The following is a 24,572-nucleotide window of genomic DNA, read 5'->3' as shown; positions in this document are numbered from 1 at the left end:
GTGTAAACCACTACACTGAAATGTCTTCCTGTATTAATGCCCCAAATGTTTCCTGTTAACAATGCATTATGTAAGCTTGGCCAGTAGGTGTCAGCATTTACAATCAAAATGAGTTAGATGCAACACCAGTCATGAGAGCTTGTAAATACAGGTTTCTCTATTCATTATATATATACAGTATATACAGTATCATTCCAAATAATTAAATAAGTAAATAAATATTTTTTATTTAAAGAAAATTCTTCTCATTTTCAAATTTTATCTTTAACTTTGTCATTTGCTGCCCTTATCACATAAAGTTCAGTTGATATAGGTCATGCCTGCTAAACTTCCTCTTTATTCCAAGGTTTTAAAGACCATTACTGCCAACATTAATATTATCAAAAACAAAACAAAACAAAACAACAAAAAAACCCCGAAACATTTTTAATCTATCATTTTCAGTTCATTACAGCAGTTAGTCACATATCACAGATCAGATGGTGCATATCTTGCACCCACACTGGCCCTGCTAAATGCTTCATTTCTCTGGCTGATTTAAAGCACCTGATTATCCTTCTAAACTGATTAAACAGAGAGTCCGAGTACACTGTCAGTATTGTTGTACATCTCCAGAGAGCACCAACCTCCAGGTCATGTGGTTGTGAGAAAGGAAATACTTTATGTACCATATCTGTTGGTTTTACAAGGCTGGCCTCTGTGACTCATTCAGTTTAATGTGATTGCTATCTAACAATATATGATAACCTCACCACTTAAGAATACCTGCCCCTGTATGTAAAGTCTGATGAGAGTGAATGACTTAAAGGATGCTGTAGTTTCCATAACCTATGTACCTCATGGAATTTGTTCCCAATTAGGAAATGAATGTGACATATGTGCATGTTTATTTTTTGACTTTTTAGGCACAACTGTTTAAGGAAGGCTAAACTTAAAAGGTTGACCATTAGGCGTTTTATGACATGGCCGAGGATAGTAATACCTATCCTCGGTCATAAATCAGAACACAAGAACACAGATGACACAGACTCCCTGCTTGCTGTCAGGGACACTGCTTACAATGACGTGACTTTCACATGTCTGCAGCATACACAGTTCTGTTTTACACTTCTTGCTTATGTCTTTTCCCACATCAAGTGTAGTTCATGCAGAAAAGCAAATGTGCCGTTACAGCTGAACAGTGTCATGTCCTCATGTAAATGTTTGCTAAATTTAAAGAAAGAGAGACAGCTTCTTTCAGAGTCTGTCAAAGCACGATCTCTGCTGCCTCCCTTTCACCTTCCTCTCTAGCAGTCAGTGGGTGAACGCCTGTTTGAAGTTCTCCCCCTGGGCTCCGGGGTTCGGTGGGATCCGGGTGCGCTGACACTGTTAACACGCCTGATATGAGAGCCTGATCAAAGCTGGCTCATTCTGCCTGACCGATTTCCACAGGATTAAGGATTAGGGAGACAGGAAGCTGTGAGAGGCAGAGAGACAATCTGGGAGAGACAAAAAGGGATAGTGAGGGATATGGAGAGTGAAAGGGATGGAGGAATGCTGAATTAGACAAGAGGTTATAAGGCACTCAGAGAGGACATCAGACACAGAATAAAGTTCTCTACATAATTATTTTATAAAACCAATTAATATACGCAGTAAGAAAAAAGTAAAGGAGCTTTCCTTTATATGTAAAACAAATTTTTTAGGATTTAAAAGACATCAGGTTTAGTTTTATTGGATGTAACGAAGTGGTTTCCACAACCTCGTCAAAGTTCAAATGTGCCACTTTAAGCTCATTTCAACCATTTACTCTTACTTTCAATTATTTATGTCCATTATTTTTAGCTAAAAAATTGATACTTTTAGCAAATACCTTCAACAGTTTGCATATGGTTAGCTAATAATTTCAAAAACAGGAAAAAAATCCACGCACAAAAAAAGTCTTACGCTGCCATCAGGTATCTCCGTCATCAAGTGTAAGAAAACTCCTAAAAAGGCACCTGTATTATTAGATGCAGTAATTATACTAATTATTATATGACCCACAGCTGACAAAACTGAGTTAATATGACAGGAATACAACAACTTTTGTAATTCCCAGACTTGACAGTACTCAGCCAAATAATAAGAAGATGAAAAATCTGCTGTTAGTAACATGTTTCTAAGATTCGGGGGTCTTTTAAACACAGAATATCCAAGAAGTGCATTTGTACAGGGTCATAAGCCAATGTCCATTCTGAGCGGTCATGAATAAGCAGAACTCCTTAAGATGTTCTTCAGTAGAGGTCCAAATAAAGAAAATGTCATCTATGTAACTTTTGTAGGTGGAAATATTCTGGAAGTGTGGATTCCTCCTTTTTTAACAGGAGATTAAATGCACTAAATAAGGAAATTGGAGTTGTGCAGTGTGGGAATCATTCATTCTTTTCTATAGCTAATAATTTCAACCATTTCCCTAATTTTTTGTCACTTTTTGAATAAATCAGTTTAAACGATTTATACATTTATTTTCCAACACTATTGCTGCCACACATGCATTACTTTTAGTGAACTATTTCCTTTTAAGATACTATTTCTATTTAGGATCATTTAAAGCTGTCTACGTACGCTGCCCCCCCTGGGGTATTTGTAAATGCTGGGTGGGAGTCATTGCATAAGAGTTTTGGTACCTTCTCATACCAGCAAAGCTCTACCAGGAGACTGGGCTGTGCTTCAGCTCAAAAAGCAAACCATCTCACTAGTTGAGCTCCAATTTGAAAACTCACAGGCAGCCAGAGAGGAGTTATTAAGAAGGCTGATATAATCTTTTGCTATTCATCTGCAGACTTGCTGCTGTAAACAGGAACTCAAATCTTAGTTAAAGTGAAACCATTATGCTCCTTACCAGCTCCCTGTTTTTATAGGGTTAGCTTTGCATGCTTCACAGTTCACAAATAATCCTTATTTATCTTATACTGGCCCTTGGTGTAGCTCCTCAATTCACCCACTGTCTGAAACAAGCTGTTTTACCTGCTTTTGCTTTAAGGCCACCCTCCCTTAAACCAACTGTGTGCCTGAGATGACCATATAGAGTTTAGAGCAGCCTGAATGTTTTGGCTCATAACCTTTTGACATCTTTATTTTAAAACTTTGGCCATGATTAATATGACAATCCACCGCTGTAACAATATAAATAAACAGGAAAATAAGGAAAGGCATAACAGCCTCCCTTTGAGAAGAAAAAGAATGGTTTTCAGTATAAAAGCAGCAGAAAGATGAAGACAGTGATACTGTTTTATGCTTTTAAATGAAGAATATAAAAACTGAGAACCATTATCATTAAATCATCTGAATGTTGCATCCAAATAATCATGTCCAGACTTAATGTCTCTGGAACAGCAGAGTATTAATCGTGTGGTTCTCTGGCTGTTATGAATCATGAAAAATATAATCTGAGCCCGTGTGCTACCAAACACTGGTGTGCTTCAGTCAACAGTAGCTTGTACAATAATGGGAGACCAAAATAAGAGTCAGTGAGCTGTTTACTTAAATGAACCAAGACGTTATGTGAACTATTCAAGAGAAAAAAAATGGTGGCAACGGTGCATGTCGTTGTGTGTGTGTGTGTGTGTGTGTGTGTGTGTGTGTGTGTGTGTGTGTGTGTGTGTGCTTGTGTGCGTGCGTGTGTGTGTGTGTGTTTTGTATTTTTATTAGCCAAGTAGTCTCTCAAATGTTTTTGTGTTCAAATACATCAAAATGTGCCTGACGTAATTGTTTCCGTCACACATGGAGCTTTATCTCCTCTTCTTCACCGCGTATGTCATCACAGGTTTGACATTTGAAGGTGAAATATCAACAACAGCTACTAAGCTGAAGTAAAAACACTGATCTAGTATAAAGGAAATGTCTTATCTGAAAAAGCACGTTCTTTCTATGCTGTCTTCGGTGTACCAGTGAAGCCTCTGCAATGTTGTCCTGTTAAATCTAAATTATATGGATAGGGACTCCCCACTGTGGGTAGTTGGATGTTTTTGATGTTGTGTGTACCTGACTTAGAGTATGTTATCACACCCCTGTTTTTAGTTTCACTTACTCATTTTTAAGAAAACAGTTCCCTCTGCACAGAAACCGAGATTTGATAGATTTCTGCAGCACTTGGCAGCTGCTGAAGAGGAAGGAGCGGGACATTTATGGTAAATATTTGGAGATGCTGAATGGGGTAATAAGGATAAGGGGAGATGAGCGGGAAAGTGTCAGGGCCGAAGAATGGGAGCAGCACAACACGTGCCTGCTGGCCTGAATTAAAAGGCCCAGATGAAAGGTCGGCGAGAGACAAAGTTGTTCACCCGCGCCAGATGTGCACTTGCTCTGGCCTATAGCCGATTAATTATCTCATTGTTCATGACACCAGGGTTGGTGTCCAGGCAATTGCATTACACTACACACCCTGAGCAACCTGATCTGGGGATTTTTTCCCTGTTGAACAGTGTGTGTTTGGGTGCATGTGCGGATGTGTGCGTTAGGAATATAAGAGCAGTCTCTTTACGCACTAGTGGCATCCGTAATGACAATGCAATCATGCTCCAGTGGTGCAATTGTTATGTCTCTGGGTAGACATGCGTGTGTTCTCTGTGGCTGCGGTCAAGTCAAACACATTTGTTTTATTGTTGTTCTCAGAGATAAACTAAAAGAGGAAGAAACACAGAAAAAGAACAGCCCATTCACACCCTGTGTGACATGCTGCCTTATTTGCCCAAGCCTCTATCAATTCTTGGTTATAGCCAATAGCAATAAAGGAAGTGGTCACACTGTCACAGAAACAGTTGGCACGGAAACAGCACATTACACCATCGTCCAATCCCCCTCCCATTCCTTTGTCGTCATTTCTCCCCTCCCTTCCTCTCCTCTCCTCTTCTGTCCCATTCCCTCCTCCTCCTCCTCCTCCTCCTCCTCCCTCTCTCCCTATCTTGTATGTTTTTTTAGTCATCAATGAAATCACAACCAATCCTGCTGCTGGACCATCAAGAAGCACAGAATTCTTTAAGGAGCAGAACTACTTGCATGTATGTATATTTTAACCTTTTAGGATGCCTTAAAAACTAATGTGTATTTTTCTAGCATAAAGTAAGGATGCTGTGGCTACCCCATCAAAGCCTGTTTTCACTCTCACTCTCTTTTTCCTGCTACTCATGATTTAATCCTGACCATTTCCCCCTTCTCTCTCTATCCCTGCTGACTCCTCCCTCCATTTCTGCCCTGCACTCCCTCTCGCTGCCTCTCCGTCTCTGACACACTCAAACACACGCATATACACACCCTCCACCCCCATCGCTGCAGTGTCTCAACTGCCTTGGAGCAAACAAGAGAGGATATAGAACACAGACGTTAATGAGAGAGAAAGAGGGCTGCGGAAAGAGAGAGATGTATAAGTGGGTTTCACCCTGTGAACATGAGGAAGGCATTAAGATGAAGCAGCAGGACTAAAGGTGGATTGCACAGAGCCTTTCTCACCCTGCAAGGGCTTGTCTGCAGTATCCTTTGTAAATGGATGCTGGCTTGTGAAAACGGTAAGCCTCACCGCTCTCGCACTGCTTCCTATTTTGCTATTTTGGCTTGCTGTGAGACAGGAAGATGATATTTCACTAAAGCCATTCTGTTGAAGCAGACTGTGTTTTCCTCATAAAATGCACCAAAGCAAGCAGCCTGTCCAGTCCCCTCCTCCACCCTGTTAGCTCTGTGCCAGCGGACGCTGCTATCTTGTGCTTGCAATTTGACTCATCATGTCCCCAGAGCATCCTCGATTCTTATAGAATGCTTTTATCTGCATGCAGTGCTAAATTCATTTAATTACTGTATATAGGGCAAGTGGAGGATGCATCAAAGGTGTGTGTGTGTCTGTGTGTTTGTGTGTTTGTGTGAATGTCTCTATGCTCTGTCCAGGCCATAAGGTGTAACAGAAAGAGGGGAAATAAGAGAAACCGCCATCACACATGATCAGGTGTTCAGTACTTACAACTGGCTTTATGAGAAATTGAATGTGAATGTGCAGTGGGAGGTGTACTGTTCCTCTGGAGCTTGGTTCTGCAGGCAGTGGGAGAGGAAGGCAAAATGTGGCCCAACAGTGGCACGGGAACCTTGTAGGATTTGCCAGAGGAGCTTGCTGTCTGCTGTCCTACGAGGTAAATTGACATCAATTAATAATCTCAATGTTGAACAGGGATTTATCTGGTTTATTTGTGTCCAGCTGTTTGTGTCTGCTCATGACTCTAAATCCTAACAGTGAGAAGGGGAAAGAGGCAGAAAGCAGAGCGTGTTCATTACTCAGCAGGCAAAACAGGACGATTTGTGACATTTTCTGTCTCAACATTTTAAATTTTCAACGAAGCATTACTGTATTTTTTTTTTTTTTTTTTTTTTAATGACAGTTGGGCTTTGTTGTGTAGTATCAGGAGAGCATGTGCATTTGTGTGTGTTTGTGTTACATGCTCGAGAGAGAAAAAAAGAGAAAGCCAGAGCAGGGAGGGGTTGAGGGGCTGGGGGTTTAACAGTAGGGAGGCAGATGGGGCAGAGGGGCGGAGGTTGATGCAGCACAGAGCAAGAGTAGGAAAGAAGGAAAGGGAAGATTTGGAACAGATTGGATGGATGAGTGGAGAGAAAGACGGTGATAATGTCACAGTGGTAGGAAGCCAGCGTGCTTCCTGAGCAAAGAGAAAGTGATGGATGTGTCTGTGATAGTTCCACCAGCAAAAGCAGCGCCACTGAGGCCCTGAGACATCTGTGAAGCAAGGCAAAGATGGTGGAAATTCCACCACGCCTTCTTTCTTCTTCTTTCTCGAGGATCACTGATATAGGCATAGATCGGAAATATTAGATCAATAAAAAAAGGTGGCAGAAAATATTGTTATACAGCATCAACCCAGCAAATTAAATTTAATGTTCCTGCAAAAGTGAATGCTTTACATTTTCAGACAAGGTTCAGCACTTTTTCCTTGAACGTTCTACTGGTAAATCACATGATTACATGTGTAATATTTAAGCAGGATATCACTGCAAAAAAAGTGTATGGATGTTTGTCATTTTTTGAGGCGTCTGACCTGTGGTTTGAGCTTGTAACAAAAATCTGCAGATGCCTCATGATGCTATCTCAAGAGAAGATGCTCGTCTTTACGGAAAGAAAGAAACTGTGGGCTGGAACGCCGAATCAGAATTTGGTGCAAAACGGTGAATGTTTTACATTCTCCGTGCTTATATCCTGCACGTTTCAGCTCCAGTTAGCCATGCACGCTGCACTAAATACTGATTCATCTTTTCATATCAGCTGTACAATTTTCTGTTTCTCCCTGCAACATGTTACAAATGTCAGAGGTCACTGATGACCTTGGCTTTAAAATGAAGGATGACAAGGTCCAGTGAGAAATATAAAGGTTAATCACATGCTTACATAATGGGCCTTCAAGTTTTAGACACAAACACACACACGTACACACTTAAAAATGTCATCATCCCCTTATGTAGACCATTTGAACGTAAGGTTGGGGAAAACAGGATGTCTCTGATGTCGATTAAGTAGTTTTGTTAAGTTAAATACACAATAAACTTAAATCAAAAGAACTGACGTTTAACATCTTTGTTTAGGTGGTAGTATGCAGTATGCTGCAGCTACGGTGGGCTTTTCATATTAAAACGAGAGCAGTAGTGTTGCAAACCCTATGCTGAGTTGACCTCCTTCCACCTCTTTTGTTACTTGCTACATCCACTCCACTGGGTGACATAATGACAGGGGACAGCAGGGACAGACTTGGTTTTAAAGTGACAGCGGCTGTTGTACACCGAGGAGGCCAATGTCACCGTCCGGTGCACTTTTAGCAATCTTTTTAACCTTGTAGGTGAGCACACCACCAGCTTGGACAATTAAACTCAGCTCTATTACAGTTAAGCACCAAGGGGACCCGAGCGCAGCTCCCTCAGCAGCCTACTTAATAAAATGATTAATCTAAGGTGTCATTTATTTCCTGGAGGGGTCCAGCAGAATTATCACACACAACTCTTACAGTATTTGTCTTAGTTGTTGTGAGAATGAACATGAAAGCCAATCTTTATGCAGGCACTTAGGAACTCTATGTCCCAAAGGTGCATGTGTTTTAGTTGCTTTGTCACTATGTTCAGATGGGGCATTGCTCTGATTCAACTGGCTCAGCATTTGTGTTTGTTTTGGGTCTAGCCAGGTACTGGAACAAAGTGTCATCGCCACACAAACAGCTGTAAGACATGCTTTGGCAGCCATTCATTTTCAACAGGCAGACACTGATGTAGAGAAGACTGATAAATGACTTTACTGTAAAGCATCAGTAAAGGAAAGCTGTCAGCTGAATCGAACAAAATCTTAGGGCGGGGCTCGGTAAATGAGTAAGGATTAGGTTATCCTTTGGTGTTACATAAAACAACAGCAGCTCAATTCATCTCTCTCTCTCTCTCTCTCTCTCTCTCTCGCTCTCTTCACCCTCCTTTCTAATCTTTGCTGGTACTCACATACAGGGGACTGTCTGTTTTCCTGAGGCAGGCCAGCGAGAGGGCCTTGCTTCCAGCACTCAAATCTGAGTGATGAGAGGGCACAGCAGAGGGGACTAACAGAGCAACTTTGTGTTCCACTGCGCACACATAACAGTGGTCATATGACAACAAGGAGGTGGTGGAGAGGGAGGGTGGTGACGAGCGAGGGCTACGGCTCACAACTGACTGGTGACGGATGTTGATCTGTACTGAAAGAAATGAAAGAAAAAAAAATATATATATATCTGTGTGCAGTATGCACTATAGCCGGTGTTCTTAATTCAGGCTTTCTAGATTACAGCCACATTTTCTTGTTTTGTTGAGGGCATGCAGTTCACCTTTTCCAAGAAAATATCTAAAATGAAATGAGGCTGCTGGTTTTTTTTACTGGTGAACTCTACACTCCACGTGCTCCTTGGTGTTTCCAAGTTTTTACAATAATTTCCTTGTTTGAACAAGTGGCACTTTCACATACCTGACTCTCACAACTTTCTCTTCTTGTAAACACCCATATATACATATATATAAACATACATATATATTATATATAAACATACATGTTTATATATATATATTTATTTTTTCTCAGGAGCAGGAGCAACCCACTGTAACTTCACAGACAGTTTAAAGTAGCACAGTTTTTTCACTAATCATTGTCCTTCCTACATTAATTCTAGAGAGCTCATTGGGTGGTTTAATGGCTATTACGCTATTGCATCTGCTGCAGTGTGAGATGTTTCTCCTTTTCCTGTTCCCGTTATCAGATCACTAACAGTAGATAATGCCTGTGGGTTGTAGAAGCCTGAAAGTATGTTACCCACAATTTCCTTCTGTTAGAGAAAGCATTTTTCTTATCTGTCATGACCCAAATGAATGCTGTGCTGTAGTGAGTGTTTGAATGCAGATTACAATGTTTACAGCACCAACCTGCATTTGATCTAATACAGTTTGAAAGCATGAGAATGTCTGCGGTATCCAAAGAAAAGCATGTGCGCTCGTATTTGCTTGTACACAGAGGCGTATGCACGCGAACCTCTAGTGTCCACCTTGTGCCATCTTATCCCTTCACATCACACAGCGTACCCATGGCTCAGCTTGTGCACAAACATGCCATTGTCATCGCTGGCTGGCCTTGTGACTCAGTGTGACCCGCTCAATTGGAGAAGGGGGAACACAGCCACTGAGATGAGGAACGTTAAACAGAGCATTATCACGAAAAAGCATCTATCGTACAGCAACCCCACCCCCCACCCTGTCTCCACCCTCTAAATAGCCCACTGTTTTGGGGGGAGTAGAGGAGAGAACACTGCCCATCATTGTTTTCCATAATGAATGAGTCGTGTCCTCACATGTGTACAGTATGCAGGCATCTTCCTCAGAGGTCTGCACCGAGCACGTGACCAAAAGCAATAACAAGAAATGCTAAAGAAACAATTCTGAGAGCTGAATTAAGAGTTTACAGTAACCAGATTTAAAAGTCTAGGTTTTAGAGCATTTAAGGTAATTATTGATTGATTATTGATTTATTGGTTGAAGTGTGTTTAATTAAGGTACAGAATTGATCCAGGAGATTTTGAGTTCACTTCACCACCACCAGCAGCCAACGGACTGTCTCCTGACACATGTTTTTGAGTAACTGTGTGGTCATTAGGGGTTCTCAAACGCCTCCCTTTAGATGCCTCTAAGACACACAGCTGCAGATGAGACTCTCTGTCTCTTGAATTATACTTTGACAGCCCATTCAAACCTGTCTTTAGTGTATAAATGTGGTTAAAAGTCTATCCTCAGTCAGCCTGAATGACAAGGCTTACTGCTTCTTTAGTTTTCACTATAATTCAATCTCTTCTCAAGAAAGCTGATGTTTAAGAAGAATGAACTTCAGGTTGAAAGATGATGTGGATTACTATAGAAAAATAAGGGTTAATCTGTATGGTTAAACCTAAAGAGGTACCAGCTGTTGAATGGAGCTGAAGAGCACTCCGACTCTGACCTATATCTCATGTGATTGTGACGTAGAGCGGGGCGACCACAAAGCTCTGAGTCATCACACAAAACTGGTCCTTCTAGGTTGGAATACTTTTGTTTATTTAATTCCTGTGAGATATGCAAAGCAAACCATGCCTTTTGGTTGTCACGCGCGACAAAACACAAAATATCTCTGTCTGAAAGCATCACACGGTGCACCATTATCTACAGAATCTGTATTAGCAACTGGCATCAGTCTGCAGCTCAAAGCATGAAACTCACTATCTGCTTTAGGTGCCACATTCTGCAGTGTTGTGTTGCAGCACATCCAATCAATGAACTGAACATGAAAATATTTCAATGCAACCTGCAGATCACCCAGATATTATTTACCAATTCTGTCCTATTACACATCACAGCTCTCTAGAAACACTCTATGGGCTCATCCTGTTTTATCTAACTGCATTTCTTTGTTGCATTATAATGCTTACAAACAGTAAATAATCTATTAGAGTCAATCTATGATTTTGGTTTTGACCTGTGGAAGCAAAGTGACAGCAAATGTCTACACAATAAATGCAGTCTGGTTAGAACAGAACAATAGCCTTTTTTGTTTGTTTGTTTCTCCCTTTTAGGGTTGCACAAGGATTTTTCCAGAGATTTACATTATCACTGACACAGTAGCAGTTCCATTTTATCTTACTGTGTATTAGCTGTTAGATGTAAGATTTCCTGGAAACCTTCCCAGGCTGGTAACATCTCCAGTACCTTTTCCAGTAGCTCCAGCATCCCTGATTTAAGACTCCTTTTGGCCCTACTCTGCTTCTAGGTAGGAGATTTAAACAGAATGCCACTGGGATAAATGAGAACACACAAACCCAACAGTACAATTAAATAACATACACAAAAGAAAAATTAAGAGTGGGTTATATAACTGCTCGTATTGCTCCAAGCCAATTTTTGTCAACAGTGTTGCCTGGAAATGATTGCTTTTTTTTTTTTTCTCAATTTTTGAAATCAATCTGATACTGATGATATAAATACAGGAGCATTTTTCACTATATGTCACGCTAATTGTTGTAACTTAGCAAAGACAGTCACCGTGTGGTCTTCAGTCACTGAATGAAATGTCTTATCTTCAAAAAAGTAACTTAAGCCAATTCATTGGTTTTTAACAACTTTGTCTCTTGCAGCAAAGCCCTCTGTGGCACATGTTCTTGCAGATAACTCAAAGTCCACATAGGAAACTGTTGCAAAATCACCACAAGGCGCAACTGGAAACATTACAGATGATGAAATTCAAAATGAAAAACTGAACAACCCGTTCAGCAGTAACCACACAGTACCATCACATGCAGCCACACAAAATGACAGCACACTATATTGCTAAACAACAGCAAAATAAACAATAAACAGAAGATATTACACATTGACTGGATGAATATCAAATTAACATGAAATAATATAAGAATCCAAAATAACAAATAATCTAAAATAAATAACTATTAAAAGAGTTTACTGTTATCACAGCCAGTAAGTAATCCTCTGAACAAACTCACCAATGGGACTTGACCCATCTGAATGTCACACGGTCTGATTTGCATCTATCCAAACATGGTGGCTTATGTTAACAAAGAGCAGTGGAACTGTGAGGTTTCTGCCAATAAAACATGTTTTTGAAGATGCTCAGTGTGTCATTCAGCAGAGTCTGAAGTAAACGTGTTTGATTATCGTAGAGTTCTGTCATTTTTTAAGGAAGTGGTTTTAAGAACCTTTTGCATCTTAACTCTTGGTAAAATGTGGTTTTGGGGACATCTACTCTCACAAAAACTACCATAAAAGCTGTTTTTGTCATTTGTGAGGCTATCTGTCTATCTGCAGACCATGCAAGCTTGTCTTTATCATCAAAATGAATGTCAGTTTTGCAGACGGGTGTTTTCTGATTCACAGAGGGAATAGAAATATGAAAATATGCCACTGGTCCCTCTGCTTAAGTCTGCTATACAAACATGAATATCTATCAAAGATTAAAGATTGTTTGTCATTTTGTGGCTAATGTAATAATCTCTAATATTTTTTCATGTGGCCATCTACTTCACTCACTCGCTTTCTCTGCATCTGAACCCAGAGCATCAAAAAGGCAGTTTGAGCTTTGCAGACTTAATTTCAGTCATGTGTAACAAATCACCCACAATGATGTTGTGGTCCAAAGTATTTACCAAAATACTGTAAAAGATGTGAACCACATGCCTTGAGTTAAAATGTGTTTTTTAACAAGCTAAATATAAAATCCACATTTTCTCCCAAATAATAACAAGAGTTTTACATTTATAGATGTAGATTTTCTCCCACCTTATATATAAGGTGGCAGTAACTCATCTACGTACATGAATGTGCGAATGGCATTTGAAGGTGCTCCCAACATTTTCTGTTAAATATGCCTTCACTTCTCAGTGCATCATCTCCTGTTGTTCAATTTGTTTTCAGAAAATCCACTCTGTACCAAACAGTGCTATTCACGACTTTTCAGAAGCTGCATGTCTATCAATCATCTCAGATTTCCTCACTAATGCCTTGCTTATTTGCAGCCTCTATGACAATCACATGAATTCCCTTTTGGGTTGGGCAGCTCGCTTTCAAGGCTGACGATTGTTAAGACTCTCTTACTCCAGCACAACTCTGTTTTAATTTCAAAAGGGAAGATTGGAATTTTTTTTTATACAAATCTGGAAATGATTCTGAATGCAGAACTGAAAAATCACATGCGGTTGTTAACGGCCATTACAGAGCTCAAAGGTTTGATCACCGTTTCATATCTAGGCATCAGCTTCTGTTTCACTTCTGAGGTTTGAGATATGATTGTAAAAACCGACAAAAATTGATTTTCTTGATTCCAGTAAGTCACACACCCCAGGCAGCTTAACCAGTTACTTATTTTTGTCAGCCAGCCGGGGAAGTCAGTTAGAAGCAGTTAACAAACTTCCAGTTATTAAAACATCTGCCTTTGGGTCAAAACACATAAACTTGGATCTAGAGAGTTGGAAGCTGGGTCAACTCCTTGTCGTTCTTGTATCTTCCTCAAACCACTCCTGAGGCATTTTTGGAGTGGCGAGGCAGTCTCTCCTGCTTCAGGAGGCTGCTGCTGTCGGGGAGTGGTGATCCCATTAGGAATGTAGTGGTCTTCAACAATGTTCTGGCAGGTGACACCTGGACCCAAGGTTTCCCAGCAGAACATTAAATTGCAAATGAATGCAATATACAAACCAACATCATTCACGGCACCTGTCAGTGTCTGTAAAGCTGTGGGTGATCAGATTTTTTTTAAAGCCGTTAGCCTGCTTATACTATAGCCACACTAGGGAAAACAGTGGTTGGAGACTGCAGCATGACTAAAATTATAGCACCCATGTGCAATTAACTTGCGATCTTGTTGCCTTTATATGGTTTCTTAGAAGACAGGGACCACATCTGTGACCATTCACACTCAGTTGCCATCTTCAAAGCAACTTTGGTGTGTCAAGATGGCAATAAAAAGACAGTAAGAATCAGTCTGCTGTCACTTTACGATTGAAATGACGAAGCTGGCAACTAAATGCTGTCTGTTTGCGATAAAATGATGATTAACTGTGATGAGTCAGTGAAAATTGCAAGTCTGTTGCAGTCTGTTGCAAATCTGTAGCCATCTACATACACAGAAATTGACATTCAACAGAAATTCACAAAAACCACTTACATTCAGAGTCCTGCCACAACCCCATCGATTTAAAACAGAAATTCAGAAATTGTGACGTGGCACAGACAAATTCAGACTGACTGCAAGACAGCAATTATTTGCAAACCTTTGCTAGTTTGAGTCAGTCTTTGTGGGACCACGGTTATTTGGAAACAGACTGCAATCACCTTGTGATCGCTGAGATGTTGAAGGTGTTGAATACTCAGCCTCTGGACCAGTTGGCCACTGCAACTACTCACAATTAATCACCACATCCAAAAAAATTCAGTGCAATCATCGCACAACCTAGTCCCAAGGAGGTTGCTGTCCCATTTTTACACCAGTGTAACTGAGCCATTAGCCATGATACATGGTCTTATTTCTTTGCATAGTTCACCTTGGATATAAATGATGGAATAGATTGGGAATTTAATTTCCTGCTTTACCTCTTGGAGACAGTTATTTTTGAAGTGCAGCATTCTTGGGTCAGGATTTTTGTACTACAGCGTCTGAAATCGAAGGCTACTCTCTCCACACACACACACACACACACACACACACACACACACACACACACACACACACACACATACACACACACACACACACACACACACAGCTGCTCACCTCATTCATAAACCATTACAAGATGACTAAAAGCACACCTGTGAGTTTCACCTTTCTTTTAACATTGCACACGTTTGCTTATCATTCATAAAAATAGCAGATATTCCACTCTGCAAATCTATAAAACAACTGAACAAGAAGGAGTGTACTGCATTTGTCAGTCTAATCATTGCACATCTCAGCACTGCCCCGGACCTTCACTTGCACTTTCCTTGTTATTCTATCAACATAAGTGGTTTAATTTCATGAAACAGTCTTCAGCAACATGTCTTCAATAGTTGACTTGAGCTACAATCAAATCTTCTATACATGCTTTCTAATTGTGCTACTGTTCTGGAAAGTTCATTGTCAGGATATGTTCACCACTCGAGTGTACCGCTCTAACTAATCTGATTTGACTAAAGGAACACTTGTTTTTCCATCTATATGGTTTTAAGTGATTAACAAGCAAGATAAGGTCCATGCGACCCTTCTTGGGTGTGTTTAAACATCAGTATGAGACTTCAGTGTTTTTTCACATTCTGCCCAAGCTGGCAAGGCATCTGTAGTCATTATATAATGTATTTTTCTTTGAACGAATTTCATGTCTCAGTAATACCATTCAGCCTCTAATGGATTAAAATCACCACTCTATCTAATGTGAATGACCCTAATTGCAAGAGCATTTTTGTGGGCTAAATAACTACAGCAGGACAGTAGGAGAGGTTATACAACAGAAACACACCGTGACTACATATGCTCATCTCGAATCAATTGTGTGATTGTAATTATTTGCAGCATGGTAAATTAATAATAAGAGGTAAGCCCCTGGGAGTAGTAGTGGAGAGGGAGTGGATGGGCCATGTGCAGCTGGAGCTGTGCAGGAAAGACAAGAGAGTGACCTGGCTCCATCACATGATGGCTATCAGATTTCTTCAGCCCCCATGATGCATCAAAATGCTTTATTTCTGCCTTGCCCCCATAGCTCAGCCTGAACTCATCACTCTGCCTCCACTCTGCCACTCCGTCATTCGATTTCCTCATAACCCTCACTATCTGTAAGATGGTCAGATGGACTGTTCTGCAGTAGTTCTAAGTACTAAATATATAGAAATATTTTGTACAAAATGCAGTAAAACTATCAACATACCAAAATAAAATCACTAATTACCGTAACTAGTAAAACAGGAGGAGCATTTTATGTAAACTTGCAAACAGTTTTTCAATTCACTTGCCAGGTAAGCTTTTGCAATCATCTTTGAGACCTTGCAGTGGATTTATGCTGTGTAAACCTGGGCAAGTTTGGGCTGTTCCAAAAAATGACCAACAGGAGAGAATTGGTGGAATGTCTTATAGTGGTGCAATGTCCAGTTTACTGTGAGAGAGCCTCAAAGTTGGTTGGTTGGTTGGTTGGTAGTTGTAACGGTCTTGCAACCAAAGATCGATCGATCGATCCATCGATCCATCCATCCATCCATCCATCCATCCATCCATTTTCTTATCCAGTTGAGGGTCATGAAGGGGCTGGAGCCCTCCTAGATATTCCAACATCAACATAACTCGTATTATTGTAAAGTGGAGATTTTTAGCAACTCAAACAATGTGGAAGACCATGTAAAATGACGGAGTTGTGTAGCTGAATGGTGAAGCACATAGTGCGTAAATGTCACCAATGCTCTGCTAACTCAATAACTGCAGAGTTTCAAAGCTCCTCTGGCATTAACATCAGCACAAAAACTGTGCTGGGAGCTTCATGGCTGATCTGTAAGTGGCCCATTGCTTTTGTTCATATAGTGTAACTCTGGCCAACTAAGTAAGAGATATGAGGCATAAAATGGCAAAATAGTCAACAAGACACTGGCACAAAATGCTTAAAGAAAAACACAAAAACAATCCCAAATGGAACACATGGAGGCAAAAATGAGCTGATTCCCAAAAACAGTCACCTAAAGAAAACTGGAAAGTAAAGATCTGCAGTATTCTAGAGAAAAATGAGCACCTTATGAGCAAGCACTTTGCAGTGGTGGGAAGTAAAAAAAATCCAGCAGAACCAGGCTCAGGGAAGGGTAGCCATCTGCTGTGACTGGTTGGGAGTGTAAAAGAAAAGAAAAGAAAAAAAAGGAAAAGAAAAGAAAAGAAAAGAAAAGGGGAGACAGGACAAAACACGGCCTCAAGGAGAGAGAAGACGTATCTAACGGACTGATGGAAAATATGTCAGATACAAAAATGGTGAAGTGATGAGTAAATATCCACCTGAAGCCTACAGGTGAAGTTTGGGGTGGGGGAAGGATTGGAACTTCAGGCAGAGGCACTGAAATGTCTCGATGGGAAATTCACTTAAATAAGCAGAAAAAATTGATATAGGTGTGTTTGAGATGTGCCACGAGGAGACTGAGGCGTGTTACACGTATGACGCTGTGCAACTCGAACTGACTGCTTAAACTAACTCAGAGGCTTCACTCCATTTGTGACAGCAGAAACTTTGCTTTTATGAGTTCTTTGTTTCAAGAGGGACGCAATAGCCCACACACATTCACCTTTCTTCATGTAGTCTCAGACTGGCTCCATGATGTTGAGATCAGGTCACAATATCATCTGTACTGGATATATTTGGGGTTGTTGTCACGCTGTGGAATGAATTTGGGCCCTCTGTGATAGTATTGAGTCAGGTTACACTTATATTTCTTTAAACCTTTGTGCTGCACTTTTTTGTAAGATTAAGCAAAGCCTGAAATGTATCCTTGTAAAGTAAAGTTGGCACTGTAGGCATGATGTGAAATCCCGCTATAGAAATGATATTTTCTTGACCTTTAGAAGCTGGTTATTTGCTGTCGCTTGCATTTGGAGCTATTTCAACCTTAAACTAGACTGTATAATTTGCTGCAAAGAGTAAGCATGTTTTCATCCTGTAGGCACTTTCCTAATTAATTTTTGTTTATTTTTTGTTAAAAATTTCGGGGTTCCTGCTGCGATATGCTCTACTTATCCATGTGTAAGGAAGAAAAAGGCCACGTTCCTCTCTATGCAGCGTAAATACGTGTCATTTTATTTTGCTAGTGCATTACTTCCGCAGAAATGATCAAATAGGAGGTATAACTTCAAAAAGTGCAGAAATGCCAGAGCTGCATATTTGTGAAATAACAAATTGGAATGAGTTCACATTGCAGCTTTAATGTGTTCCGTTTTCTCTCAAAACCAGTGATGTGCATTAACCGGTTTGGCTGGCTTTGCCATTTTGAGAGGGGGGTAAGGTGCCTGAAGCCAGGAAACAACTCTCTTCTCTGTCTGTGTCATGATGCTTTGTTATAGCTTTGTTGTCCTCTCAGTCTTTTGAATAGTGGACCCCACTCACCAGAGTCTGAGAAATGTGCTCTCTCGCTCTCTCTATTTGTCTAAAAATAATACCAATATTCCAACACCACTTAATCTGTTTCAGTGTGCATCTCTTTGTCACAGAATCCAGTAAGAATGACTGCAGCAGAGTTGTTTTTGCTTCAAATTATTCACACAGGCTTCTAAACATTTCTGAATTGTATTCAAATTCATGTAACCAAGCTTTTTCCAATGCAGTGTTTCTTTTACTTAAATTAAGTGACACCATCTAAACCAATAACGTGTGAAAACAGGAGAAATTTTCTGACCACAGGTAGAATACAAACGATAGCAACACACTTGGCTGGGCAAGGAGTGGGAGCATTACAGCAGTATGAAAGCATGAGAGGCACCTGCTGGCTTGAGCCTGTTATTTTCCACTTTGATAGTAAATAAGTGTTTCACCTTGTTTTACTGAACAGCAGTGCAGAAAAAAAGGGCAGGCAGAGACGCTGGCTTGTAAGGGAACTAGAACCAAGATCCTCTTGGTTGCAAGAGAAAACACATTCATGTTGTTTACACTGCATCACTTCCCTTTCAAACAGTGGATTTTTATTTTTTTTTTTGCTTCTCTCACCTGTTTAAATTGTATGTTTGACCTTGATTGTGTATATAATGAGTCTGTGTGTGGTGCTGTTAAATGGGAAGGCAGGGTTAGCTTGGCTCAGAGTCAATGGTAACACAAGACTGCTGTTAGGGGAAGTAATCTGAAGAGGCAGAATGGGGATATTATGGCAACGTTTGCACGGGAAGTGTGCAGGTTAGTAAGCATGTTACTATCTATGCTTTCACTAACTATTAGATGAAGAACGAAACAGTAATGCATTCATACTGGATGTACAGCTAGAGCTTAGCTTGGCATAAAGGCTTAAAGCAGTGCTAGCCCCACTCCCTCCAGAGTTCAGAAATAAATCTACCAACACCTTCAAAGCTCACGTACTGAGACATGATGTCTTTGTTTTAAAATCTGAAGAGGTGCATAAACCATATACAGTACCAGTCAAACGTTTGTACACACTCGCCCATTAATATGAATGGGTGAGTGTGTCCAGACTTTTGACTGGTAACGTAGTAGGTCTATGGCCTTTAGTATACAACTGGGATGGACCCAATCGCAGTCATGTGAAAAAGCAAAATTTCAAAATTAAGTAAAGCCTTACCACTTTCATAGAAAATAAGAGGGTAAGTAGTTAATCGAGTACACTTGGTTAACTACATCGCAGTTAGCATTCTAAATGTTCATGACAGCACAATTAGAAAATGGCTGAACATGCATACCTTGTTTGAAAGCGTTGCCAGCTGAAAGTCTCTTCTCTCTAAAAAGAACATGGTAGCATACTACCAGTGGAGATGTTTGGTTTTCCCCATGTGTGGCCAAACACAGCACATCAGCACAAACACGGGTGATGATTTGGGCTTGTTTTGCAGCCACAGGACCTGGGCACCTTGCTGTCATTGAATGGACCACAAACTTTTCTGTAAACCAAAGTATTCTAGAGTCAGATGTGAGGCCAGTAACTGTCCATGTGAGAAAATAATTGCTTCAAGTTATTGCTGCCAAAAGTGGTTACTCCAAAATGCAAAATGCAAAACGCAAAATGCAAAAATAAATAAATTAAAAAAAAAAAAAAATGATTATGTTTTAGAGCGTCTTGTCATTGGATTTCTTACCATGACAACCGAGTAAAATTAGAAATAGTACTTAACATTCATTTAGCATTGTAGAGTAAGAGTATCCATTTTAAACTTAACTATAAAAAGAAAGTGTACAAACATTACAAAATACAGGCAATAATAGTACAACACAAAAAATGAAAGCATAATTTGAGCCCCACTCCCCTGGGAGAGAGCCCATTGAACAGCTGATTAGTTTGTGTAGGTATCAGACAAAGAAGGTAAGTGTTAATTAGGGAGCTGTGCCACCTTCCAGCCTTTATGCTGAAACAGACTAACCAAGCTCCATGTATAAGAGTGGTTTCATTTTTCTCCTCACCTCCAGAAGGAACAAAAACATATATATTTCCAAAATGGTGAATTATTCATTCTGCACAATGGTTAATGATAAAACTGGTCCTATTTTATCCTAAACATGTAATTCATGAATGCTCTCTGTCTTGTGTGTTGGCAGATTTGGTGGCCTTCAGTTGACTGGAAGATATCTCACCGAGCAAAACGGGCCAAAGATAAAATTTAGGTGGATGATTTCAGAAGCCAAACAAGGGCAACACACTGCAAGAGCCATGTGGGAAGAGAGTGAATGGGGTTTGCTATTTGCTCGCATCAAGCCTAAATACTTTCTCTACTGACATACACTGAACGTTCTCCAGCCTTCTTCCAGAACTTTTCCTCAGTGGGAGTCCCTGCTATGAACCCCAGCTCCATTGGCTTCAGCAGGCAGCCAAACCTCAGAGCCAGGCACTGTGTGGGCATCCCACAAGTCTGGGTTCTGCCCACACAGAACTCACAGACTGCTCCTGAACCAAAAGCATGAAACACTCCTGAGTCACTCATCTGTGTGGTGGCTTTCCTGTCCTGTGCCAAACTGTTCTGTTGTGAAATAGCTTCTTCTGAAGGCTCATTCACACAAAGCCCCTCTTCAACCCTTCCACCACCACCTTATCGGTCACCACTTCATTACAATTTGCTTCCTCATCAAGTAGCAGCACGAGTTCCTTTGGGTTTACCACGTGGTGGAGGACCATGGGATGCCGTCAGAGCTCGGAGGAGAAGGAAGCAGCGCGGCGCTCCCGGCGGATCGATCGCCACTTACGCTCAGAGAGTCAGCGGCAGCGGCGTGAGATCAAGCTATTGTTGCTGGGCACCAGCAACTCTGGCAAGAGCACCATTGTCAAACAGATGAAAATCATCCACAGCGGAGGCTTCAACCTGGAAGCCTGCAAGGAGTACAAGCCGCTCATCTTGTACAATGCCATCGACTCTCTCACCCGCATCATCCGCGCCCTCAGCACTCTTAAGATTGACTTTCACAATCCTGACCGCGCCTATGATGCTGTGCAGCTCTTTGCCCTCACAGGGCCAGCTGAGAGCAAAGGGGAGATTACTCCAGAGCTGCTAGGGGTAATGAAACGTCTGTGGGCAGACTCAGGGGTCCAGGAGTGCTTTCAGCGATCCAATGAATACCACTTAGAGGACAACACTGCCTACTACCTAAATGACCTGGACCGCATTTCTGCACCTGAGTACATCCCCACTGTGGAAGACATCCTACGATCCCGTGACATGACTACTGGGATTGTGGAGAACAAGTTCACCTTCAAGGAGCTCACCTTCAAGATGGTAGATGTGGGTGGACAGCGTTCAGAGAGAAAGAAGTGGATTCATTGTTTCGAGGGCGTGACAGCAATCATTTTCTGTGTCGAGCTAAGTGGCTATGACCTCAAACTCTACGAGGACAACCAGACGGTAAGAAAATTCAGTTTTAAAAGGCCCAACTTTTCCTCTCACAGTGAAAACATACTTATCTACACATGCTTGAACAAATACAGAAAGGCATGCACAGCAGCCAGTCAGAGTAGTGTGAAGAGGGAAGAGGCAAATATCTACCCAATTTGCACACATTCAGTAATTATTATCCCTTGTTAAATGTTAATTCCAGTCATGAGAGGGGATGTTTCTCACTGTGAAATTAGAACATTAAAGTGGAGAGAATTCATCTTATATACAACAGATATTTTCTATCTGATTTACTGCAGTGATTTTAGATGCCATTTATCTTATTAGAAGCATCCTAATCAGGACAGTTACCTTAAATTTTTGACAGGTAAACTAAAAAACAGAGTTATCAAACAATCATTTGCCATCATAGTTCTGTTTCATATCTTGGATATTCATGCTATCAAACAATCAACATGAAAAATGGCTTATGAAAAGCCGTTTCTGCTGTGTCACTTCCTCTCTGTACATCCCCTTCGATGATACAGATAAACTTCCTGTGGTCACACGTGTTTTTTTCTCCTTCAGCTTATGTCAGATTCTGTTTGCTATAATGTCTGTTTGAAATTATTCACAGATATGTTTAAAATATTTTTCTCGATTGAAATCTCCAAAAAAAAACCCCAGAACAAAACAAAAAAGCTACTACTTGAAATTGTAAAGGGGTCCACTTTGTCCATTTTGTTTTCTGTATTGCTGCCAGTTTGCAAAACACACCACTGAGCAAAACCTGACCATATGTTGCCACTGACAGGTGCTGCTGTTATAGCTGCGACTTCAAAGAAACTTCTGATAAGAGCTACTGCAACAAATGCTGTTATTACCATAAAAACAAAAAATAATTAACTGCATTAATTCAGGCTGGTAGACCAATGCCACATGGTATCCAAGGCTACTCAAACCATATCCTGAGCGATGCCACTACACTGAACTTCCTTTATAGTTTTAGTTTTCAATTTGGAAAACCTTATCTACTCTTTATGGTCCTTATCTAATGTTTTTGGATGGTGAAATGGATTCTCTTTGCCTTAATGTAGTAATCACAGTTAGTTTAAATCTGAAAGAGGAGAATGGCTGGTGTTTGTTATCTTCTCTTCACGGTTGGGGAATTTAAACGATTTCCTCCCCATAGCATATTCATCATCTTATCTTAGTGTTTTAGAAAAGTTGGACAGTTACTGGTAGTTTAACTGCTTCCAGGATAATGGAAGATCAATAGTATAATTGTATTTGATTATGAGGGGCGATCTTCTGGGACATGGTGGCTAGCACTGCTGCCTCACAGGTAGAATGACAGCTGGAAGGTCTGGGTTTGAATCCACCTTGGCCGGGTCTTTCTGTGTGGAGTTTGAGTCTGTGTGGAGACTGTGTGTCTGCATGGGTCCAAAAACATGCAGTTACTGGGGGTTATGTTAATTGGTCATTCTAAATTGCCCATAGGTGTGAATGGTGGTCTGTCTCTCTGTGTTGGCCCTGCAACAGGCTAGCATCCTGTACAGGGTGTACCCTGCCTCTCGCCCTATGTCAGCTGGGATAGGCTCCAGCCCCCCCATGACCCAGAACAGGATAAGTGGAAGAGAATGGATGGCTCTTCGCTTACTTCACCTTTTCCCAAATGCCAGCATCCCCGCTCACTTCGATGTTTTACAGTCAACTTTGGAAATAGCTCAAGGCTATTTCCAAAGTTGAAACAGAAACTTGGTCATTGCTGGAACTGGACTGGCCTGATAATGCACGGGTTACCCGGATAAAACAGGGTGTACAGTGAGCCAGGTTGGAACATGAAATCAATTAGCTTTATAGGTTAAAAATAAAGTCTGAGGAGAAAATGCAGTATGGTGTTAATTGAGTTCACAGAATAAAGTGTGAGGTTGTACCTGTGAGAATTAGCAGATTGTGCAGGCACTGTATAGCAATGGGAGTTAACTGGTTCTAGAAAAAACAACTTTTATTATTCAAACAAAGGAGATGGAAGCAATCAGAGCCTCTTACAGTGTATAAGACCACAGGAGGGTGAGCTCTACGGATTGTCAGGCTCATCTAATTCTTGGAATACTTATAAATTTAAACTGCTGGTAATAATGCTAAACTACACTGACCAGCCACTTGATTAGGTACACCTTCCTATTATTGGGTTTGCTTTCAGGACTGCATTAATTCTTTGTGGCACAGATTCAGCAAGGTGCTGGAAACATTCCTCAGAGATTTAGGCCCATATTGACATGATAGAATCACACAGTTGCTGCAGATTTGTCAGCTGCACATACACGATGTGAATCTCCTGTTCCACGACATCTCAAAGGATTGAGATCTGGAAACTGTGGAGGCCATTTGAGAGCAGTGAACTCACTGTCATGTTCAAGAAACCAGTTTGAGATTTGTGACATGGCATGTGCTCCTGTTTGAGGAAGCCATCAAAACTGGGCACACTGTAGTCATGAAAGGATGAACGTGGTCAGCAACAATACTCGAACGGCTGTGGAGTTTAAATGACGCTCACCTGGTACTCAGAAGCCCAAAGTGTGCGAACATCATATTCCCCACACCATTACACCACCAGCAGTCTTTGATACAAGGAGGGATGGATCCATGCTTTCATGTTGTTTACGCCAAATTATGACCCTACCATCCAAATGAAATCGAGACTCATCGAATTATTGTTCAATTTTTGGTGTGTGCATTGTAACCTCAATTTCCCTTTAAGTTTTTAGCTGTCTGTGGTGTGGTCTTCTGCTGCTGTAGCCCATCTGGGTTTGACAAAGTTTGACATGTTATGCATTCAGAGATGCTCTTTTGCATACCTTGGAGTAATAACGAGTAGTTATTTACTTAACTGTTATCTTTCTTCTCCTCTGATGTCTGACATCATCAAGTCACTTTCTTCCAGAGAACTGACGCTCACTGGATATTTTCTCATTTTCGAACCATTCTCTGTAAACCCTAGAGATGACTGTGT

At 40.8% G+C, this 24,572-nt stretch overlaps 1 protein-coding gene across 2 annotated transcripts in view; it reads left to right on the top strand.

The window, feature by feature from the left end:
- Window positions 1-4,948: 4,948 nt before the first annotated feature.
- The window catches only part of gnaz (guanine nucleotide binding protein (G protein), alpha z polypeptide), a 31,109-nt gene continuing 11,485 nt past the window's right edge, over window positions 4,949-24,572 (top strand). The window contains exons 1-2 of one of the 2 annotated variants that reach the window (XM_030742258.1): window positions 4,949-5,021; window positions 20,292-21,586. In XM_030742258.1, the coding sequence (XP_030598118.1) occupies window positions 20,864-21,586 (723 nt within the window). In that variant the 5' untranslated portion in view covers window positions 4,949-5,021; window positions 20,292-20,863. Of the gene's footprint in view, window positions 5,022-5,267; window positions 5,526-20,291; window positions 21,587-24,572 lie in introns of those variants that run through there. The other variant, XM_030742257.1, reaches the window with a different exon arrangement.

Source organism: Archocentrus centrarchus, chromosome 12, assembly GCF_007364275.1.
Source record: "Archocentrus centrarchus isolate MPI-CPG fArcCen1 chromosome 12, fArcCen1, whole genome shotgun sequence".
Taxonomy (NCBI): Eukaryota; Metazoa; Chordata; class Actinopteri; order Cichliformes; family Cichlidae; genus Archocentrus; species Archocentrus centrarchus.
The sequence above is the reverse complement of the archived record's forward strand: the minus strand, read 5'-3'. Positions and strand labels throughout refer to the sequence as shown.